This window comes from Pinus tabuliformis, chromosome 2_2, assembly GCF_031772625.1.
Source record: "Pinus tabuliformis cultivar Carrire ecotype Pingquan chromosome 2_2, CPIR1, whole genome shotgun sequence".
In the NCBI taxonomy this organism is placed as follows: Eukaryota; Viridiplantae; Streptophyta; class Pinopsida; order Pinales; family Pinaceae; genus Pinus; species Pinus tabuliformis.
The window spans coordinates 453,191,232-453,216,262 of record NC_142300.1 but is presented as its reverse complement, the minus strand read 5'-3'; the positions used below and the strand labels follow the sequence as shown (position 1 = coordinate 453,216,262).

At 38.8% G+C, this 25,031-nt stretch overlaps 1 protein-coding gene across 5 annotated transcripts in view; it reads left to right on the top strand.

Moving 5' to 3' along the window:
* The window catches only part of LOC149193208 (phosphoinositide phosphatase SAC8-like), a 143,036-nt gene that overhangs the window by 61,776 nt on the left and 56,229 nt on the right, over window positions 1-25,031 (top strand). For 3 of the 5 annotated variants that reach the window (XM_089404810.1, XM_089404811.1, XM_089404808.1), the window contains exons 11-13: window positions 20,249-20,313; window positions 20,775-20,873; window positions 20,980-21,082. In XM_089404810.1, coding sequence (XP_089260936.1) covers window positions 20,249-20,313; window positions 20,775-20,873; window positions 20,980-21,082 — 267 coding nt within the window. The remainder of the gene's footprint in view (window positions 1-20,248; window positions 20,314-20,774; window positions 20,874-20,979; window positions 21,083-25,031) is intronic. The other 2 variants (XM_089404812.1, XM_089404809.1) reach the window with 1 other exon arrangement.

The following is a 25,031-nucleotide window of genomic DNA, read 5'->3' as shown; positions in this document are numbered from 1 at the left end:
CAAGGTCTCTTGGACATCCAAACTTCATCTCCTAATTGCTATTAGCAGTCCCTCACTGTAGCCCTATAAATGTGTCACTAAAACTACCCACAAATCAGTCCTACGACTGCGACTGCCCTTCCAACAGTCCTTTATTGCCGTGGCATGATAACAAGGGAATTCAGCCCCTTCTCCAACACTTCGGACCCCTCCAAACAATGGCTAAGACTCCTGCTCAATACGCTGTCCACACAACCCTTCCACGCTGTCTAGGGCAACCTCCTAATGCTGTGGCTAGGGCATGGTAATATCCTCCTTGACTGCATTTTGGTAGGGACCAATGTATAGGGTTGTAGGCTTCCTTCTAGATAGCGTTAGGGCTTTTCTTTCATGATTGCACCCTTTAGATTAGGGAAACATATTCCTTCTTCTTGACTGCAGCTAGGGCAACCTCTTTTTTTCTAGTGTCTAGGGCTTCCACTCCTAGATTTCTCTTCCACTAAAACCCAAGACAAGTGGAGAGAAATCAAGATAGAAGTGTGTGTGAGAAATGACTCTCAAGTCATCTCCTTTTATACTAAAACATTGAGCACATGTGGGGTTTATTTGGTTGTTGGCCGACCTTGATGAATTGGCTTATAACACAAATAAATTCATAACTCCATGAATACTTATCGAAATCAGATGATCTTTAGATCAATCCTACACCTCTTGATGAGAGGGATCCAAGAAAAATATCAGCTGCCATAAGTAAGATGACCCACATGGAGTTTGGCCCTAGTTTCCAATTTTAACACTCCCTCTCAACTAGGGAGAACTCCATCCGCTGATCCATATGTCCGACTGTACTATCTCTGCCATCAGTGCCCTGCATTGCTGAGCTCTACTCCACTCTGCTCTGCTGAACCATGAAAAGGAAGAATTGATCGAGAATGTCTCATACCATTCTCTACTGACCCGAAGTCAGTTCCATATGAAGAGAGTGTGTCATACCACTCTTACTGACCCGAAGTCAGTTTCATTGATCCCAGATCAATATCACAAGAGAGTGTCTCAAACCACTCATACTGATCCTAGATCAGTTTCATTGATCCCAGATCAATGAAGGTCATCCTCACATAGGGAGTACAGTAGATACAACGATGCATCCATCGATAGTACAACTATGGTCCCTAACCCCATTTCCCTGCTCATTGTCCAGATGAGAGGTACTTCCCATGAGTCCCAAACTGCATGGGTAGGATGCCTCGACAGGAGAACCATTCATCCTGTCCCTAAGTCGCCTCGGGGTATCACAAGGGAAGGTTGAGCCATTCACCCTGTACAGAGCGCACCATTAATGGAGGGTGAGTCGCCCTTTGGTCGCATGTTGCTCCAGTAAGTACCCCAAGCCCCCTCGAAGCTCCCAGAGCTCAATGCATGCAACATGCAGGACCCTTATAAGGTCTTAACGACTCCAAGTCGTTCGGGAAAGTCACAAATTTGACCTTTCCCTGGGGCTTAGACAGAATGTCTGTAACCTGTACATCAGTCGCAATGCGATGGAGCTTGCTCGCTCATCGACGTACCATATTCCAGATAAGGCAGTATCTGATGTCTATATGCTGGAGCAATTATAGAATATGGGATTCCTCAACAATCGAATCCCCCCTGGTTGGCACAAAAGATCATGGTGGAATCCATCATGTGTACAAACAACTCACTGAAGAGCTCCTGCAACCAGGCAACTTCACATGAGGTCATACTCGTAGCTATGTATTCAGTCTCAACAATGCTCAAAGCATTCGTCTTCTGCTTCCTGCTCATCCAGGATATTGAGCAGAACCCAAAGAGAATTAGCACTCAGAAGTGCTCTTGAGATCCTCCACACTGCCTGCCTAATCAACGTTTGAACAATCATGCAGCTTCATATTTCCGGTTGTGTATCTCAATCCATGAGAGACTGTGCCTTGAAGACATCTCAAAACATTCTTGGCACCAATCCAGTGAAGTTCAACCATATATGAGCTCATCATACTAACTGCAAATCATATGTCCGGATGGAGTTCTCCCTAGTTGAGTTCATCAGAAGGCCTGAATGAGCTCATCAGACTCTGACGATCCTCTTGGCCATTATTCTATCATTTCGACTAGCTTTGGATGGCTTATAATAAACTTATTAAGCTATTTGGTGGGCTTGTCATAAAAGAGGATGTTATTTGCACATTAAAATATTACTAGGGGCTTAATTAGACTAAATTAGGACAAATCAAACTTGAGGAGTCTCATATAAATAAAGGAGGCCTCACTTTGTATTGGATCATCATCACATTCTTGGATTAGCTCTCTTGAAGAGAATTTTGTACTTTTTCTTGGCTGTCTATTGGAGATCTTTTGGTGCATTTCGATATCTTTGGAGCTGAAATTTTCGTTCTCTTGGAGCCATCTTCTTGATCTTGGATTTGGATATGTCTCCTCTTGTCCTGTAAGTAATCTTATGGAAGATTTTTGCATGAAAATGTCCAATGTGTGGAAATTTTGTAACTAGCTCTTTCTTTTGTGCCCTAATTATTGAATATCATTGTAAAGGATTGTTAGATTGCAAATTTGTGCATGTTACTAATTGATAACAAGTAGATGAATGTTCTTAGTGGAGTTGAACTTGTTTTCTTTCCATGAAAATCCCTAAATCTTGGGTGGGTAAATGCTAGAGTGCTTGCTAGTGCATCATTTTCTAGCCTCCTTGAAGATTATTTCGACCAAATTTTGGATCACATAGACTCCATAGCCCAAGGAAAAGGCACTGATTCGAAAAATCTTGGTAACTACCCTCCTTGTTTTTTCAATTTTTCTCCTCTTTCTAAATTTCGGCCCTAACCTTAAACAACTAGCTAGGGCTCAATGCAACTTGCATTGGAGGGGTGACTTTGGAAAATTGCTTGGATAGGCTACTACGTTATTGTTTCCCTTAGTGATCCTCCAAATATGAGCCCGTTTCCACAGTCGGATTGGGAGAAAAGTCAAGCCCTAGTCATATCTCTAAAAATCATCTTGAACATCTTGGTTAGTGGTCTCCTTGAGGGTTTTGCACATAATATTCGGTGGAATAAATCATTCTAAACCATTTCCCTAGCTACGTTGACCTAGTGAGCCCCCTAGAGGGCCTCCTCTCGTGATTATCCGTAAAGCATAGGTCTTGTGTGGACCCAATCTAGGTCTCTGAATTTTAGTGACACGTTTCCCAAAGCAATTGCTTATTTCAAAGAGCTTGTTTGAGAGGTCCTATATCATTTTGGAGATCTTGGCTCTAGGTATATCTAACCTTATTCTAACATCATAAATCCCTAGATCTTGATTTGTACCTTTAGGTCTTTCTTGGAGAGCCATTAAGCTTTATAGAAGCAAGTGAGCCTCATATTGAGCCTCTCCTTTGAATGGGCCTTGGAAATCACTATAAACCTCATCATTGGTCTTGTTATCTTTGGTGATTTCCTCCACACTGGGACTCCTCTCGTCGTTGAAAATTCAAGAAGAGAAGGGGACATATGTTGTGGTGATAGTTGGCCTTTGTCCCAAATTGTTGTTATGGCTTCTAGCTTTAGCCTACAAACTAGGTCTGCTAGTTTGTGCAACAACATTTTTGGCACCATTTCCGGGGAAGAAGCATGTCTTCTTTCCTTGTGAATCATTTAGTAATTTATTTATTGATGCCATTATAAATATTCTTATGGCGATTCCACGACTTTCTCATGGAAACGAAGGACCCCTCCATTCTAACTTACCAGCGAAGAGGTGATGAGCCTCATCATACTCCTTTCTTTGATAGTGTTTCTAAGAAAATAGGTTTGGATAAATAAAAGGAAGAATTTTTCCATCCATTAAACTTTGATAAGACACTAGGAGCATTCCACCATCCAGAATTTCCAAAGTTCTGTGGAAAGGAAGAAGCCTAAGAGCATCTCACTCAGTTTGAGTTCCTCATTAGTAACCCAAAATATAAAGAAGATGAACGTGTAATCATGTTTTCCCTAACAATTCGAGGTGATGCTCGTATATGGTACAAATCATTAGGTCCTTCCTCTATCTCGTCTTGGAATGACTTCGTCAATAAGTTCAAAAGAAGATGGTTCAAAGAAAAAGATGTAGTTGAGTTATACAAAAGTTTCCTCTCCAACAAAAGAGAAGAAGAAGAACCTATTAAAGAATTCAACCAAATATTTAAAACCCTTGTGCATTTGATTCCAGGGGAACTTAGACCCCCAAATGAGGTCGTCCTCACAACCTATTAACGCCTTTATTGGGAAGTTAGCATTTGATGTTAGGAACAAGAAGCCCACTGATCTCTTTCAAGCCCAAAACATCACTTTTGATCTTGATCAAGCCATGAAGGAAACATCCATTAATATTGTGCAATTAGATGATCAAGATACCCCTATAAAGGAAAATGAAGCATCTCCTGATGAAGACTTCATGTTGTTGAAAACCATGAAGGTCAAAAAGAAAAGGCACAAGGAAGAACCTCCCAAGATTGAAGGAATTGATCCTCCCATCATAGTGAACTTTGATACGAGTAACCCTTTCAATATTGTTCTAAAATTGATGATTGTGTCTTGAGGAATTGTGTCCTTGATTCTGGAGCTCCGATGAACATTATGCCCTTAAGAATAATGCAAGAGCTAGGACTCATGATATACAAGGGATATTCAAATAAATGTATCATTAATTCTAAAGAAGTTGAAGTTCATGGGGTAATAGAAGGAAAGAGGATATGTTTCCAAAGTCATCCTGAAAAAGAAATCATCATGAATATACTCATTGAGCAAACTCCTCCCTCATGGGGAATGATTTTGTTCAAGCAATTAGTGCAAGACCTAAAAATCACCACTGGCAAAGACAAGTCTAGTATATATGTTCCTATGGGAGAGAATTCTTATGCCATCATATATAAACATGACTTTACTATCCCTATGATCACGTGCTCATGGGAATTTGATGAGGATTTGAGGGAACAAGATTATGAGTTCAGTGAATGGAGGATATTAGAAAATGAGCTCATTGAAACCCTTATGTCCTTTGGGATTTGTATAATGTATTTTGATCGGGCCAACTCAAAGGTTGGTTCTAGGGTTGGTATAGTTCTCATATCCCCATCCAAAACCTATATGATAGTTTTCTTAAAGCTCTAATTTGAATGTACTAACAATGTGGCTCAATATGAAGCTCTCTATTGGGACTTGAAGCCACTCAATCAAGGCAAATTCAACAATTGATCGTTATAAGTGATTCTGGCCTAGTTGTCTTGCAAGTAAGGGGGACCTTTAATATCAAGCATGGAGGGTTAAAACCATATAGGGAAAGGGTTACCAATATTATTAATATTTTCCAGGAGGTTTCGTTCCAAGCTGTCCCCTAATGCCATAGTTCCATTGTCGATGCCTTAGCTGTTACGGCATGAAATTCCCAATGCATTGATGAAAATATTTCTAAATTGGGAAAATGCGTTGTAGACACCATATACCTATCTTCTATTCCTGAATACAATGAACAAGACCCTGTATTCAAAAGTGATAATGAGATAACTAACTTCCTCGAAAACCATGATGAATCACATACTTGAAAGGAGGATTTGGTCAATGAGTAGTGCTTCAATAGGGATGACCATATTATAGACAAGCCTAAAGATCACAATTCTCCAGATATTGTGGACCTCAACCTAGGAACCACATCTTACCCATAAATAATCAAAATTGGAAAGGGGTTGGCTAAAGAAGAAAGGGATGAACTCGAGCGATTGCTAAGAAAATTCAAAGATGTGTTTGCTTGGTCTTATGATGATTTGAAAGCATATAGCCCAAAGATTATACAACACACTATCCCTCTTAAAGAAGGGGCCAAGCCTGTGAGGCAGAAATTGAGACGTATGACTCCTAAGCTTGCCCCTTTAGTTAAAGAAGCACTTCAAAAGATGGTTGATGCAGGTATCATTGCCCCTGTTCTTCATTATTCCTGGGTTTCTAATCCCGTGATTACCTGAAAGAAGACTGACAACATTAGGATGTGCATTTACTTTAGGGATCTTAACCAGGTATGTCTAAAAGACAATTACCCGTTGCCGAATATAGAAAACTTGCTGCAAAGAGTAACTGGTTCCCAAATGATGTCATTCTTGGATGGTTTTTCTGAATATAGTCAAGTTGTTGTAAAAGGGGAAGACCTTTTAAAAATTGCATTTACCACTCCGTGGGGGACTTATATGTAACTTAGGGTGCCCTTTGGCTTACTTAATGCCAGTTCCACCTTCCAAAAGGCCATGGATTTTGCTTTCAGAGACCTTATAGGGAAGATCATGGACATATACCAAGGTGACTTGACTGTGGCATCTAAAGAAAGAAAAGATCATTGCAAGGACCTAAGAAAGGTATTTGAGAAATGTAGGCAATATAACATATCTCTCAACCATAATAAAATCCATTTTTGGGGTCAATCGAGGCAAATTGTTGGGTCATGTGGTATCTAAGGAAGGGATTAGTATTGACCCAGAGAAAATTGAAGTAATAAAGAAAATCCCTCCCCCCCAAGGGCAAAGGATCCTTAAGGTCATTCTTTGGCAACATCAATTTCATAAGAAGGTTCATACCAAATTTTGCAGAGATCATCAAACCAATGAATGACTTCTTAAAGAAGGATGCTTCCTACACATGGGATAATGTGAAAAATAGATATTTGGAGGAAATCAAGAAATAATTGCTTCTTCCCCTGTTCTAGCTAGTCCCGATTATGCTAAAGACTTCATCATTTATTCATTTGCTTCCAAAGACACTATTGTTGGTGTACTCATGCAAAAGGACAATGAAGGAAATGACTGACTAATAGCCTTCATGAGTAAACCGCTTCAAGATGCTGAGACAAGGTATACTATCACTGAGAAGCAAGATTATGCCCTTGTAAAGTCTCTCAAGTACTTTAGGGCATATGTGGGGTACAACAATATATGCCTACGTTCCTTACCCTACCATCAAAGATGTGGTATCACACTCTGCATGACTTGGATCGAGAGGGAAATGGGTGGCTAAGATACAAGAATATGACTTGGATATTCGTCATAAGAAGATCACCAAGGGTCAAAGTTTGTCTGAGATGTTGACTGAAGGTAATAATGAGGCTATCCAAGAAGGAGAGAAGGAACAAGTGTGCGCCACCGCTAATGAACTTGTGAATGATTAATGGTATTCTGACATTATTTATTACTTGCGAAACTTATCCGCCCCTCCTCAATTGGTTGATCACAAAAGAAGAGCTCTTAGATTGAAGGCAGCCAAATATTGTTTGACTCAAGAAGGCCTTGGTTGGATAAGCCTTGATGGAGTGATCCTCTGATGCATAAGTAAAGAAGAATCCAAAAATCTAATAAAGGAATTCCATGCTAGATTTTGTGGAGGACATTATGCTGCCAGGACTACCGCACACAAAATCCTAAGGGCAGGATATTATTGGCCATCCATTTTTGCTAATACTTTGAATTTTGTCAAATGATGCCAACCATGCCAATTGTTTGCTGGAAAGCAACAACTTACTGCTATGCCCCTAAAGAATGTCATTGTGGATGCACCCTTTCAACAATGGGGTCTTGATTTCATCGGTGAATTCAAGGATAATTCAAGAAATGGGCATAAATGGATCCTCACTACCACCGATTACTTCACCAAGTGGGTTGAGGCGATACCTACCAAGAAAGCGACCGATCAAGTGGTCATGGATTTCCTTGAGGAAAGAATTATTACCAGATTTGGTGTCCCTGCCAAGATTGTGACTGATAATGCAAAAGCATTTGATTTATGGCCTTGACATCCCTGTGTAATAAATATGGAATAATCTTGTCACACTCATCTAACTATTACCCTCAAGGAAATGGCCAAGTTGAATCAAGTAATAAAAATCTCATAAAAATAATCAAACGAATGGTTGGTGAAAACAAATGAAATTGGGATAGCAAAATCAAGTATGCTTTGTGGGCTGATCGTACCATCATAAAGGCCTCAACTGGATATAGCCCGTTTCAATTGGTTTATGATGCTATAACTAAGTTGCCTGCCCTCGAATGCTTAAAGGCTTTTCCTGACCAACAAGATGCCATACAAGCTCGAATTGACCAATTCATCGAGGCTGATGAGGTTAGAAGGAAAGCCCTTGACTAGCTTTGCCACAACCATGAGAAAAATAAGAACGCTTTTGATAAGCATGTCAAGAATAAAGCCTTTGAGCCCGGAAACCTTGTTTTTTTATGCGACAAAAGGAGAGAAAAACTTGGTATGCACAAGAAGCTGGACAATTTATGGGTAGGTCCCTATTGGATATCTGATATAGTCGGTATAAACTTATACCATTTAGAAACTCTTAATGGAGAGTCCATTCCCCTTCTTGTAAATGGGCAACTTTATCCAGGTGGATATTGGTGGCCACCCGCCAATTCCACTTGGACCCCCACCATTGTTTCTTTTAGTTTTTCAGTTTTCTTAATTGTAGCACAGTTTACTATTTTTAGCAGTTTTTCGGGTCTTAAAGTTCCGGAGCCATTTTGAGGCTCTAAACGACGTTTTTTTGGCAATCTACTGCTAGCGATTTTTTGATAAAATTGTCTTTACCATCGTAGTCCTTGGAGAGATCTTTCCAACGGGGTATCACGCGCGTCAAACGAAGATAATATGACCAAGTCACGACCCCGGGAAGTTGGCGGTCCAACTAACCCCAACGGGGCCCATAAACTCTTGGTGTTACATCTCCTCGTGTTAGGGTTTTGGTTGTTTAGGGTTTGCTCTTATTGTTCAATAATAAAATGGCCCTTGAGCCTCAGTGTAACACAGTTCAGAGGCATGTCGCCACCACATCTCTTCTCAGAGATAAGCTACCATTGCCAAGCTAGTCTTATTTCCATACTGTTTGTAAGCATATTTCATTATTTGATATTAATCAAATGAAGTGTTATTTTTGCTGCATCTCTGCATTTATGGTTATATCTATAATTTGTTGCGTTTCTGTTTAAATTTGGATCACAACTCTTCAAGGAGTACTTCGTCGAGGGCACTTGACATTGTATCATATGCATGTTAGTGTAGGATGCATTGCATATTGACTTTTGCATTAGAATTTAATATCATATTACGTTGTCATGCTTGATTATGTGCATTTAGATTAAATTTTCATTCTAGAATAAACTTTATTTCTTGTTGATTTTATGAACTAACAAAAGGAATGGGCGATCAAAGGATGCCATAAAAAGCATGCTGCCCCATTTGCTTCATACTTGTTGTGCAGGTAACAGGTCTGCATTCCTAAGAGATTGTTGGTGTTCACATGACCTCCCTGTTCGAGTACATGGTTCGTGCATGCACTCTACTGAGAGTTCATGTCCTAGTTGAAGCCAGATGTTACCCACCACTTGTGGGGTGAACCCTATAGGAGAAATTTTCTCCTAGATTTGTCTTTAGCCGGTAGCTAGTAGCCCCTTGCAACCACCAAATAGCTTGATGTGCCACCATTCTCCACCACCTGAGCTAGCCATTGTGTGCCTTCACCCATTTGCTATGATCGTATGTTTGAAGGTGGGCCTTCCAACCCTGAAGGTATGACTTTTCATTACACAATTGGGTGTTTATGCTTGCTTTTCTTGGGCACACTTGGATATGGATTAGTGGGGGGATTCAGCGGAAGAATGGGCTTGGACTGTACTCTTGTTCCCTTGTCCCAACTTGGTGGTTAGTCTTGTGTCCTAATCCCGTGGGATCTCCTTTATGGGTTGCCAACTTTAGGAGTGGCACTACACGGGAAACCCTGATTTTGGTTGCGTGGTCCTGCTTCCCGGCACCATATATCTCACTCCCATCTGCTCTTGACAACCCTTTTTCACACTTTTCCCTTCCAAGTCCACATTTGTCCTTTGGGTTCACAAGGTGTTAGCCTCCCCATCCCCTTGTCCACACTTTGGGTCAAGCCTGGAATGATGCCCCATAGGTTGATGCAGCTAAAAAGAAAGTTAAAAGGATAATTTGGCCACTTACAATAGGAAATGTACCACAAAATGAAAAAGACCGTGGGGACATAAAATTTAGCGTGTGGGAAAAAGCCAAACATGAGCTCTACCCCCTATTATGGCTATCACCCCAGTTCTTAGAGTCCCTATGAGTGCGCCCTACATCATTAAGGAACCCATGAATGTCCCAACCCTTGGTGGGTGATGAACTGCCCAACCTTAAGGGGGTAATCACTACTACATCATTCATATCATGCTCTCATCTCTTGAAGCCCCGAGTAGTAAATGAAAAAAAATCAATAAAAGGCGAAAACATATAAAAAATGGTGGAGAAACAAAGGTCGGGGTAACACATGTACCACGATTGCTCCCTCCTACATCCATACACCGAATGCGTGGGCTTCCTTCATTATAGCTACCCTTGTACAATGGCATGTGGTTTGGAGCCTTCCCTATTGCCCCACTCCATTTCATCATTATTTTGCATACCACCTGCCATTTGATGGATGTACCATGGACCCGTCACTCCCTTAGAGGTTGAAACCGCCGAATAGGGTCCTTTATTAACCTCTCTTGTTGAGAAAGGTAACACTTGTACTTTCTAAAGCCCATTTGGAAGGGCATGCCATTATGAAGTGCCCATTTTACCCCTAATTAGCAAGCTTATTTACTCAATTGCACTAATGGATTGTTGTATTGGAAGGTGAGGAGACACATTGGATCTTATACAAGATTGCAGGTGGGTCTTCGTCTTGGGCTTGGCCTCATTGTACGGGATCCAATCCCTCTAGAGGGTCATAATGGCACTTGTAGGGTGAGCATTGAGAGCCATGAGCCTCTACCACAATAGAGCATTGATTGCCGCACCATGGGCTTCTTCAGCACCACATATTGCTTGTTTGTGCCCCAACCATACATAGACGATGATGCACTTGGACCATGTTGCCCAGTTGGCCACACACTTGCACCCAACACTTGGAAGTTGAATCCAGGGCTCAGATAGGTTTTGTCTCATCTAGAGAGAGACAGGAGGGCATGCATCATCTATAAGCCCTCATTGATGGAGCATCAACTTGTTATTGAGCCATAGGAGACCCATGAGACCATTGTTTGTGACCCACAACCACTTGGGAGTGTTGAAATTTGCAACTAGGTTCGGTCTTCATACATGTATTTGAGATGTACTTATCAAAAGAATGAAGAAAATATTTTTATTATTATTTCTATGACTTATTAAATCATGGGTTTCATGCTTGAGTCATCATGTTTTAGGTCAAAGTCCCTATTGAGGACTTCTAGGATTTATTTTGAGTCATTAGAGTCATTGTACATTAAAAGAGACCCTTCTTGGGCTTTCAAGTCATGTAAAAAGAATTATTTTTTGAGTAAAAAATGAATATAGTCTCCTCCACACCAAGTCGGCCTCAAGAAGATCAAGTCAACTTCATGACATGTAATTCGACCTCACAGAAGGGCTATAAATACAAGGAGCTCAAATTCATTTGGAGCATCACATTCTCTCTCTCTCATAGTTCGATCCTTGAAGCTAGAAGCTAGAGAAGTGTGAAAATTTTTAAGGGTTGGACAAGAAGCTGGAAAGAAGTGCAAGTTCCTAGAGGAAGATAGAAGGGCTTAAAACCGAAATTTCAAGACAAGTTTCACTCCATTCCGAGGTGTATCAAGGGAGATCAAAGTTCTCTAAGTTTGGTTGAAGTTGCTTCTAGGTCGAAGTTGCTTTGGAAGGGTTGTCATTTGCAAGAAGGATTGAGGTTTGACTTGGTGTGGAGGAATCTTTGTCTAGGTCTAGAGTCTTGGATTATCTTTTGAAACTATTGAAGGAAGAATTGTTGACTGGGTTTTCCCCTAGATAGGGGTTTTGCCCTGGCTATCCGCCTACATTTGTGGTCCTTGTGTTATTGTATTGGTAATTGTGTGATGAAGAACATAAAGATAAAAGAATCACAAGTAATTATCTATATAGGAAAATCTTTTTGCCTTTTTGATTTTTTAACATGGTATCAGAGCTAAGGTGGAGGAAAAAAGCAGTCTTGAATATCTACTAGAAGGAATCTAAAGGATTGATCTAGGGATCATATAAGGAGCTCTTATAAGAGAAGAAGCTTACCATCTTCAAGGACAATGTCTAACACATTAAAGAGTGAAAACAAATTGGAAGGAGCATCAAACTACAGATCTTGGAAGAAGAGGATTGATCTCATTTTTGAGAAGAACAAAGTCTTGGATGTGGTCAAAGGGAAAGTGAATAAACCTACCAAAGAATCTAGTGATGCAGACAAGGTGAAGTATAGGGAATTGAAACTATTGGCTGTGACTCTGATGGTAGAAAGCATTAACGACAATCTTGTCCCATACATTTCCAATATAGACCATGCTCAATAAATGTATGAAGCATTGACAAAATTGTTCACTATCAAGAACATAGGTCATGTAGCAAGCTTAAAGAATGAGTTAAGGACTGCAAATATGACTAAAGATGATATTGTGGCTTCCTTCTTTGTAAGGATATCAAGGATTAGAGATGAACTTCAAGCCATATATGAAGTAGTGCTAGAGAAGGAGCTAGTAATCACAACACTATTGGGATTACCACCTACTTGGAGCTTTTTTGCTTTAGGTCTCAGTAGTTGGAAAGAAGCTCCAATCTTTGAACAATTATGGAATGCTTGCACCAAAGAAAAAATGAGAATTTCATTAGTATCCAACAACGGAGAAGGAAATGTGTCAAATGCTTACCCTGCCTCTCACAAGAAAGTGTTGAACGAAGTTGTCATTGATGTCAATATGAGATTGTTGAAGAAGGTGAAACACCTAACATTTTGAGGAAGCCCTAGGTCTATGCTGACCTAATGTTGGAGCCCTAATTAAGAATTCCTAGCTTGTATTGAAGCAATCCCTAAATACATATGTCAAACATGTGTATTGAAACACGTGTCCTAAAAATCCTAAGTACCTATCCCTAACCCTAAGTCCATACCTCAAACCCTAACCCTAAGTCCATACCTCAAACCGTAACTATACCTCAAACCCTAAATGACAAATGAAGTCTTGAATTGAACCTTACCTTGTAATCCTTGACAATCCTATGGCAAACCCTAAAAAATGCATTAACCCTTGCCCTAAAATCTTAAACATAATTCTTATCCCTATACCCTAATTCCCTATGATGAAATCTCCTAATACTAAATACCTTGCCAACCCTTAATCCCTTATTATAAATAATAAGACCTATACCTTAGCCCCAATTACGATACACTCCATATTACATAAATATTGAAAATATTACATAATACATGAACCATATTATGCTTGTCACTAGTCGATGGTTACGCTTGTCCTTGGTCAGCTCCAATAATATGCAAGTCGGCCCCTTCTCGAAAATAACACGATTTTTTGACCCTAGGAATGATTATATATATATGGAGCAAGTGGATTCATTAAAGGGACCATCGAAAAAAGCAAGAAAAAATAGCGAGCAACATAAACTAGCTCACGTGAAATTAATATTTGCGGACGCGTAAAGAGAAATCGTTGCTAACCTATGATAATCGATGATGCAGAGAGAAAGATAGATCGCAGAACAAATTGGAGATAATACAAAGTAAGAAGGGTGTTCACATCTCGTGAACAAATTGAATTTTATTGACTTTCGAATTTCCCTGTCGATCTCTATTTTGTACTCGCACCTGTAGTGACCTTTTCTTCATCAACTTCATAATTTTTGGTGTGTGGATGTTGTACAAACCTCAAATCATTGCATTAGACTTTGGATCATTATCACCATGTGATCATAACAAACCTTGAAAGACAATAGAAAATTCTTGTATTTGGGCACTTCTCTCAGATTTGTGGAGAACAACAATGTCATTACAATGTCATTATAAGCAACATAGTGAATACTCTGTACTTTGACTTGTGTCATCATCGTGGTCATCAGCTCTCATTTGTCTCAGACTTGTGGATAGACTAAGCTTCATATCTTTGTTATCTCTTGTAGACCAGGTGGCATTTGCAGACCTACAACTAAGGAGGAATCCACACCTGTGGTGACACTCTTTTTCGATCTGTGGTGGCACTTTTTTTTAACCACTCTTGCTCATTGGAGTCATCACTTTTGGACATTTAGTTTCTTATACAAAAAGTAGACCTCAACTGTTGGAGCAACCTTGAAAGCATAGGATTGCCTTTGACTTGCGGACCTTGGTTGATGGGACAACATTGAAATTGCTTTTATAGTGAAGTCCTTATTTTTGGAGAAATCTTGGCTTCTTTTGTTGAACGACTTAGGAGTTGCCTTGTGATACTATTGAAGCAGGATTGAGGAAATATTGAAGCACCTTTTAAACTGAGTTGAATCATTGTTTAGAGCAATCCTTAAGAAGATTCTTGATGAAATTTTGGATCAGGTCTTGAAGTAAATTTAGAGCAGCTTTGTTAAAGTTTTTATCGAGGCATCCCTGGTGTACAGATCTATTAAAAACCCTTGTAGCAGTTTTAGATCAGCCTGTTGAAGACAACGTGAAGACATCATTGTGAAGCAGTTCTTGAACCCTTGTAGAGAAGTTGATCTTGAAGGCATTCTTGGAGACTTTGATACATGATTGAAGCCCTCATGATGTGATCTTGAAGAATTTTGTTTGGGTGACATGAAGAGCTATGGAGACACCTTTTTGAGAATGATAAAGTTGTCATTGATGTGCTAAGCAAGGGCATTTGTTGAAGGCTAATTTGAAGATATTGTCAAGGCTTATTGCAAAAGTTTTTGGGAAGCCTTGAAAAACCATTCAACCTACATTGAAGAGTTGAAGCAGATTGATAGGGTTAGTGTTGATTTTGGGTAGCATCGGATGTGATCTAGCTCCGAAATTTTGTGGACGGACTAATATTCATGAGATCTCCAAGACCCATAAATCGTTTGGAGAAATTCTACCCAATGATGAGTTATTAAAATAATTAATATTTTTAATGGGGTTCCTAAGTCTAAACTTAGGAAAATAAAAATATTAATGGGTATTATTAAAGATATGGGTGAGAAGCTTCTAAGAGACGAGGATCATGTTTGTTTTAATTTTAGCCATTGATTAAGGTCTTAAACTCGGCCGTTGATTCATCAATAGGAAAAGTATAAGAGAAGACTTGAGAGTCATTTGGAGCAATGTTGCACGAAGCGGGGACGAAGCAGGGACGTTTTTTGGAAGCGGGGACGCGGAAGCGTCATTTTCCAAAAATCTAGGAAGCGAAGCGTCCGCGGAAGCGTCTGCTATATATATATATATTTTTGCATTTATACTCAAAATAAACATCCCAAATACCAAATTAGTTGTAGAAGACATGAAAACATGCATATTTTTGCATAAATCAAGATAGATATGGCATCCATGATTCCATTGTAGTTACTAGTTACTAGTATGTACATCAGCCACCTATATTCTAGTGATTACAAACATACATCAAATTTTTAAGCATATTATAAAACATAAAACATTTAAGCATATTATAAAACATAAAACATAGAGCATATTATGATTTATCTAGCAAGTGAGCAACTGTCAACATTTGTCATGTCCAAAATTCAAATAATAATGTTTACAAAATATGTCACTTAGTCACCGCCAAGACAAAAAAGGTTCAAAATTCAAATTCACAAGCCTACAAGTCTAATGAGTAATCTATGACAAAAGTAGTAAATTGTGAATATATCTACTAATCTCTCCTCCTTCCACCACGAAGAGAACGTGGCGGCGGGCCTCCACGTGGTGGTGGGCCTCCATGTGGTGGCAATGAAGAAGATGGTGCCTGTGGAAGTTGTGGCAGTGGCACTGTAACTAATGAAGAAGAACCCCCTGCTGTTGGTGTTGAACCATGGAACCTAGGAACCAAGGGACCAGATGGGGGTGGGGGTGGCATATCAACACGATCATCATCATCCTGGAATCTCTAAAAAAATTCATGCAAAAAAAAACCCTAGTTAACAAAAAAATTAAAAACATGAATTAGAGAAATGCTTTATAAGGAAAATTCATACCACAATGGACATACCTGGATAAGAGCATCCTCTAATTACTCTAATCGCAACACTCCATCCTCCAAATTGGGCTCCTCTGGATTCTTGTCCCAAATCAACAGGTCTTTATTAGACTTTGCATCTTCACAGTAATGGGACAACAATCGCAAGTTGTAATGAACATAAATCAAGCTCTCTGCTCAGTCTAAACTCAACCTGTTCCTTTTAACACTGTGGATGAAAGAATAAGAGCTCCAACACCTCTCTGCAGAAGAAGTGTTTACCACCTGTGATAGCACCCGCAATGCCAAAGTCTGTAGAAGTGGAGTAGCCCCTCCATGCATGTTCCACTAGCTCCTCCTCCTTCACTCCTCCTTCTCCTAGCTCCTCCTCCTTCACTCCTCCAAGCTCTCCTCTCTTCTCCTCTCCTTTCCTCTCTTCTCTTCTCCTCTCCTCTCTTCTCTTCTCCAACTCTCATAAATTCAAAGTGAGCAAATGAGGAATGAATGGGGGCTTTATTCCCTTCATTCCTCACCCTAACCCAAGGTGGACCCACCCCCTTTATGCCAAGTTAGCTAAAAATAAAAAAATAAAAAAATTTGCATTTCTTCCCTTCGCGTTACGCTTTTCCGGAATTGTACAGAACCGTACGGGAAGCATACACTTCGCCCTTCGAAGTGCCACGCTTCGTACAGGTGAAGCGCACTTCGGAGTAAAGCTTTGGAAATTTCCAGGAAGCGTCCAAAATAGGCAGAACTGCGCTTCCGAATTTTGGAAGCGCGCTTTCGGGGACACTTCCTGTACAAATCCGTATGGGACGCGCTTCGGCCCTTAGAACCCGGGGGGGGACGCTTCCTATGACATTGATTTGGAGACTCATTGGGCAAATACTCAGTCACCCGAGGGAAATCGATTCGCAAGGAGCAGTTCGATTTCAAAGGGAGAGTAGCAGGGTGAAGGAAGAGAAGGGTATTAGCATCAGTCAGAGACTGAGGAAGAGGTGACGCAGGGCATTTGAGAGACAACGTAGAGGGAAGATAAGTGAGACAGCACAGCTGGAGACACAATCCTCATGCAGGCTGACGCAGAAGTGATGCAGAGGAGGGTAGAGGGTCTCCAAGGTGTCAGAACTTCTCCAGGAGGAGGAGAAAAATTGTCTTAGTTGTTTTCTCTCAGAAGTGTCTCAGTATTTTGTAGAATCTTTGCTTGTAAAGAGATTGTTGCTGAAGATTAATAAATAAACCCTCATCTGCTGCACCGGTTTTCCCGCATTGGGTTTTTTCCGGGGACAATTGTTCAAAAATAACTGTGTTGATGTGATTGATTCTTGTGCTTGTATATCACTGTTATTTTCTCTATGCTATTATGTGATAACTGCAGTAGAATTTATTTTAATGTTTATTGAAGGGTTTTGTAAATAACTTATTGTGGAAAATAAGTAGGAGAAATAAATCAATTACTACAGTAGAATTTCGTGTTAGAAATTTTCACATGGTATCAGAGCAGAGATCGGGCAACAGGATTAAAGAATCTGCTACGAATCAGGAGCATGATGTCAGGGCATCAACTCATAAGACTCACGCAGATCTCCAGAGAAAGAAGAGAGCACGAAGAACATGGATCATGATTATTCTATGTTAGCTTCTAGACTGGAAGAAGAAGTCGCTTGCCTAGTGAGTTTTGCCTCCTTTGAGGTTTGGTATATAGATAGTGGAGCTTCCTGGCATATGACAGGAATACGAGAATGTTTTTCGAATTATCAGGAAGAAAGGATGAACTTCCAGATCACCATGGGAAATAAGTCAAAATGTACCCCCGTAGGAAGAGGTACTGTAGTCTTTCAAATAGAAGTAGGGGATCGACTTCGAGAAACCAATGTGCTGCATGTGCCAAGATTGGGGATGAACTTACTCTTTATATCTCAGCTTTAAAACAAGGGTTATGATGTTTTCTTCATTAAGGAGAAAGTATATGTCAAACACCTGAGTTGGAAAAGCAAGGTCCAGATTGGAGTCAGAAGTAACAGGCTGTATAAATTACAGCTAGAATCTCCAATGGCACTAATAGGTAGTAGTGGGGAAAAAAATTTGAATGAACTATGGCATAGGAGGATGGGACACTTACACCATGGGGCTCTAAGAATTCTTTGGATTAATGGATGGATTTCTTGCACATTGTCTTGTAAGTAATTGTAATTGTTGAAGATCTATTTTCTATGTCTAATGTATGGAATGATTGATTCTAGTTCATGCTAAATTGTTCCCTAATTTTATTGAAGATCAATTGAATGCTAGCTAGATGAATATTGCGTGCATTACTCATACACAACATGTTAAGAATTGCCCTAGTGGTGAACTCCTAGTAGCTCTCCCATAAAACTCCATTATTTTATTTAGTGGGTAAATGCTTGAAATTTGTTGCTAGGGCATCAAATTTCTACCTCCTCAAAAACAAGATTAGCTAATCTATCACATCCTTGATTCTGTATAGCCAACGAACAAGGCGCTAGTCCAAAATGTTTTCAATTTTTCTCCATATTTTCTTTCTCCTAAATTCAGTTCTTTCAAGGCTAGAGAAGGAATCTAGGGCTTGGTACAAATTTCTTGGGAGGAAGGATTTTGGTGGTTGGAGAGCCTAAACATCAAGTAGGTAGGATTTGCCACAAAACCTATCAATTTGGTGGGCATTCACTTCGATTTAATCCATAAATTCTCTTGCCCTAGGTGTTTGCCCTAAGAGGGAAACCCTAGTTTTTTTTCCCTCAACTTAATGACTTTATTGAACATTTCATGAGCCTTGGCTTAGCTAACATTCATTGTAAGAAACCTTTTCTCCTTGCCTTGACCTTGAGTTGCTCGAACACTCATGAAATCTATCAAACCCTAGCTGTTGTGCCCATATTTCTAGGTCTCTTCATAGAAAGCGTATTGCTTCGTTGTGAATCCTTGAACCAAAATTGGCTTCTTCAAGAGCTCCTAGCGACATGATTTCATACTTTAACCCTAGAATACCTATTATAAGTGATCTCTTTTGTATCGGGACTCCTCCCACTCGTGAAAGTTCATAAAGAGCAGGGGGTTTTGGCTGTGTTGACAATGGGTCATTATCCCAATGTTGCTTATAGGTCTAGTTTATACCTTGTAGGGTTTCCCTCTCCAAGGCCTACTAGATTTTGTGGCACCACTGATAAAACCAGGTATTGATCTAAAGAGGGTCCCTTTTCTTCACTTCTTCCTCCAATTTGTACAACTGACATCATTGTCCTAAACAAGATTTACTTTCATCACCGGGATGAAATGTAGGGACACCTCTTGATATCATGGATCTGAATTGTCTGTCCTGCATCATATAAACCAAGCACTCTTTTCCCATAGCAGTCTAAGAAAGCTCAATGAACTTCCAACCAATCCATACCAATACTGAGGTCAGATGTCCCAAGGATAGTGAAATACAATTTAACCTAGTAGAGGTGTTATAGTGGCTGGTTCATCCTCACTTTTATACTTATTTTTGCATTGTTTGTCGTTTTCTGGAGAGAAGATGCCATAAGCATTTCCTGTTTCTCTGTTAACACTAGATGTACACTTGGGTCACATTAGCCTCTCTTTGGTCACTGATGGGCATTATTATAATGCATCTCTATTTCTGGGCGGAGGAATGCTAATTAAACATGGCAAATGCTAGCCTAAATGGTGGTTTCCTTGGATGCAATGTTCATTCTGACTGGCTAAATAATATAGCTCATAATAAATAAAGTATTTTCGGCATGTCTGGCAGAAAGATGAGTGAATCTTTCGAGGCCAAATATTTATGCAGGAACCTCTCTGTATTTGGTCGTCCACAGGATTCTAATGAGCTTTCTTCCATGTAGAGTGAAATATACTGCATCCACAATAGAGTCAAATCTGAAAAGTGGAGTTAAAACAATCACAGAAAAGTTAAAAGCTAAACTCTCACTTTAGCTGGATTATTTCTTTACAACAGTGACCAATATAGTGAAATATTGAATACTGCGTCTTGTCATATTCTTTAATATATTTTTATCCTGAATATTTAGCTAGCAATAATTTTAGAACTTATGTGGGGGTAATGATCATCCTAGTTGGGAACAATTGGACTTGATGTAGACTGTCTTCTCTATCTCTTTTTTGTTTTTTCATTTAAAAATGAAACTTACCATCTTTGACTGTCAAAGATCTGGGAGATTTACTTCTACTGACTACTCTTAATTTTTTCTACAGCAAGGCAATGAAGGTCCCTTAAGCTTCGCCTATGAGGATGCAGTGCAGAGTCTCAAACACATAAGGTGGACTTGACTGCTTCAGTCATTCTTGCTGAATGTTTTGTTTATTTTCTGGAATGGAAGTTCTACGAGAGATTTCATCTTTCTTGCAGATGTTGTAAAAAGCTTAATCATTTAGAATGATTCTCATGGTTTGGCTACATAGTTTACTTCTTTCATAGTAATTGGGATTCTGGTTCATGCGATTGGCATACGTTTTATGTTAAATTATTGAATATGCATCTTTTCAATTCTCCACATTTTTCTTATAGAATTGGAACTTGTGTCAATGAGAACTTCATTGACAACCTAGTTTCTTTGGACACCTCTTTCAAATCACCATAGCTTGATTTGCTGATGCCAGAGGATGCTTTACGTGTGCTTTATTTTGATTTCTTTTATATTTAAGGATCTTGACTTTCCGGTTATATTGCTGATCATATTTTGTCACTCCTAACAAGCTTCAGTGCCATTTTCCCTTGTAGATATGTTTCTTTTGATTTCCATCGCATCTGTGGACTCGTACACTTTGAGTGCTTGCAACTGCTTTATGAGAAAGTAGCGGAAGATCTTAAAAGACAAGGGTAGTCAAACTTACAAGAAGTTATCAACTTATTTTTCATTAACTTTTTTGTAAAGAAGCAATGGCAGGCTGTGTCAGTCTTTAACATTTAATATGGTCCAGTGTAGCAGATATTTTTTAAGAAATCCAGCTGGAGAAATTATAGAGGAACAAAAAGGAATCGTGAGAGTCAATTGCATTGATTGTTTGGATCGGACAAATGTCACTCAGGTTTGCAAAGATATTCCCTCAACATAGGATATTCAATTCTGAATTGATAACTAGCTTAGTCACTATAGTGTTTTCACTTGTTTTGTTTGTCTTGTTTCTCAAATACATTGTGAATTTCCAATGCATAAAATGCATGCATGCTATACAATAGCTGTATGATGTGAGGTGGGGGTGGAGATTCCTTGATAATTGAAAATACTAATTCCCTAGACTACATATATCTGCCCATTATGTTTGGCATATTTATCGTTGTATGTGATGGTATTTCATGAAAATCAATTTAGTGACAACTAGTAAAGAAGAAACGCATGGAAACCATGCAGGCTACCTTGCTTGTCTACTCATGAACACATTGACAGATGTACCTGTATGAAGTTTTTATTACCGTGGTTTTCTATTAAATCATTGTTACCGTGAAAGATAAGGATTATTCTATGCATTATTGCTAAACTTTAGTAAGAGCAGATTCAAAGTTGTTGGAGTATCAAAACCACAAATAGGAGCCAAAGTTTAATAAAGCAGCCTAGATCCATGATAACTCTGGATCTACCAAGTGCCCGGAGGGATCAAATCTGTGTACACTTTAAAAGAAGTTTGCATCTAAAGAAATTTAATCCCTCTCGGTGCTTGGTAGATCCGGAGTTAAGATGGATCTAAGTTGGTTTAATTATTAATTATAATTAATTATAAATATAAATATAGTTGTTAATTTTATGCTTTTTATTTTATTTTTACCAAGTCAAAATGTTAAAGATTACAACATCTCTACTGTACCTAGATGAAATGTTTACATAGTTGTTAAGTTTACTTATAAACCAAATATAAAGAAATTTTTTAATAAAAATTGAATTGGGTGAGGGGAAATCTTGGATAAAATATAATATTACAATATTATATGTTACCCAATATTTATTACCACCCCCACCCAATCAAAAGTGGCCACGGGCAGAGGGAAATACTAATTAAAATGTAATATTATTACATTTTACTCAATATTTCCCCACCCCTGCTAATTTTATAGTTTAGTTTGTTTACCTTTAAACTTCAAATATTAAAAAAATTACAAGTGGACCAGTTAAGGGGAAATATTGGGTAAAATGAATATTATAATATTATATTTTACCCAATATAACCTAGTAAAAAATAGATGGAGGTAGGAAAAAATATTAGATAAAATGTAATAATTATATTTTTCCTAATATTTTCCCCATCTTCGAACATATCCAAATAGGCGTGAACATATCAATAAAAAGGTTTTACCTTTACAGACTACATGGATTCAATGCATTATTTTCTACAGCGAATTATGTATCTAAATATAACATCAAACTAAAATAGGTTATATTCTACATGAATACCATGGATTCTTAAAACCATGGGTCATTTATATTCCACATGAGTACTATGGATTCTTAAAACCATGGGTCATTTTTTATTTTTATATATCCCTCATACTAAAATGTAATTTTGCTTTAATTTTTAATTTATTTATTTTTATAATTTTGATTATTTTATCTCGTTATATGAAGTTTGATGTAAAATAAAGGTGAAAATTGAAGTATTTTATTTATGCCCTGTTACCCACCATTTTGTGGGTAATATCCCTAGAGAATTTTTTTCTCCAAGATGGTCCTCAGCTAACAGCCAGCAGCCCCTTGCATCCACCACATAGCTAATTGTGCTATTTCTCTGCCACCTGAGCCAGCCATGTGGTCCATCGCCCATTTACCAGGATCATATGTTTGAAGGTGGGCCTCCCAAATCTAAAGGTATGTCTTATCATTTGGAAATTGAGTATTGTAGTTTGCTTATCATGGACACTTTTGGGTATGGATTAATGGGGGGATTCGACGGAAAGAATAGGCTAGGTTTGTGCTTCTGTCCCTTAGACCCCTTTTTGAAATTAACCTTGGATTCTAGTGCCATGGGATCTCTTTGACTGACCATTTGGTTCCGGGGATGGTATTTCATGGGAAACCCCGATTTTGGTTGCATGGTCCCAAGGTTACTTAGGAGTGGGAGTGACATTTTCAGAAGCTCCCGGTTTTGGGAGTGAATCCCAGAGCGTTTTATATATATATATATATATAAATGTAGAATGATGAATTAGATATAAAAAACATTAAAAACATAGATTAAACCATATAACAACAATCATCTAGAAGTTATAATCTTCATCAACCATGTCCACAAGTTAGTAACATAGTAATATACAACATATTGAGTCTCATGATTCATCAATCTTAAAGTTTCAAGCTTTCAAAATTCAATATATAACATTTATCATCATTGATCACCAAAGTTGTACTTGTAAGCTAAGTGTAACCATTACAACAAATAATATCTAACATGAAATGAAATCTTATAAAATGAAACAACTTTCAACTTTCATGAAGCATCATATTCATAATTCATTACTAACAAGTTATAATTGCCAACTTCAAACTTCAAACTTAAATTGTCATATATTGTTTAAAAAAATATCATAATAAATATGAAAGAGTCAATAGTTATAAAAACTACTAGAAGCTAGAAAAGACAAGTAAGTCTATTATCTATTTCTTATGCTTGGGCCTCTTGCCACCATGAGAAATGTCTAATTTTTTAGTCTTGTTGGAAAATCAGGACCTTTGTCATTAATATCACCCTCTAAGCATTAATATCTAGAGGTATCTTTGTCATTACCTCTGGATCTGTATAGGGATCTTTGTCATTAATATCACCCTTTAAGCATTAACATAGGATAGAAAAAGCATAGCATGTCAAGACAAGATTTTGTTTGAGTGATGCGTACATTTTTAGGAGGGTCATGATAAAGGACTTCGACAACCAATGTCACTAACATCAAGGTAGATAGAGGGATTGGTGCTCTTGATTAAATATGAGTTCGATACTCTAATACATTGCAAAATTCAATGGAAACATTGCAATACCCCAATCCTGAAATCCTGAAAAACTAATAAGTCTGCTGGATTTTGAATGAAATATAAAATTCTACTTTCTCCATATGAAATCCAATGAGGTTGAAACCACTCTCAAACATCCTGAGTCATTTCATGGTAATGTTAAAAATTTAAGTAAAAGGATGAAAATGAAGATATTTTCATCTTTTTATTTTAAGAATTTAACATTACCATGAATCACATATCAATACTAGGGCCATAGGCTTGATCATTAAGTTGGCCCACTCAAAACTTATTTGTTTCTTTGAAAACAAATTGCATTTGGAACATTACTGCAATTTTTTTTTGCAAAAAAGGCTAAATGCTCCCGAAAAGGCAGGGAGCGTTTTTTTAGGGAGCACACTCCTGCTCGGAGCATGAATTGGGAGTGGGAGCGAGGGGGGGGGGGCTCCCCTGCAACCCTGCATGGTTCCTCTCCCTTATCCGCTTATATTACCCTCTTTCCATTCATTATTACTTCGTCCATCATTTCTCCCACTTGGGTCCACATAGGGTTAGCTCACTTGTTCCCCTTGCCCACACCTTGGGTCATGGCCTGGAATGAAGCCTGGAGGTTGATGCAGCTGGAAAGAAAGTTAAAAGCATATATGGCCACATTCAACAAGAAAAGTACCACAAAATGCAAAAGATGACCAAGACAAAAACATTTAACATGTTGGCAAAAGCTAGTACATGAGCTCTACCCCATCATCATGGCCATCACCCTGGTTCTTGCAGGTTCTATGAGCCTTCTTCCTCATATAGGAACCCATGATTGTCCCAACCCCTGGTGGGCGATGAACCACCCCACCTTAAAAGGGGGGAATTCAATGCTATATCTTATACATTATGCTCTAACCCCTTGAGCCCCGAGAAGTTGATCAATGGAAATCATAAAAAGGCAAAAGGCATATAAAGAAGGGTGGAAAAATCAAGGCCAAGGTACCTCATGTACCACGATTGCCCCCTCCCACACATTATAAACCCAAGTGTGGGCTTCCCTCTTA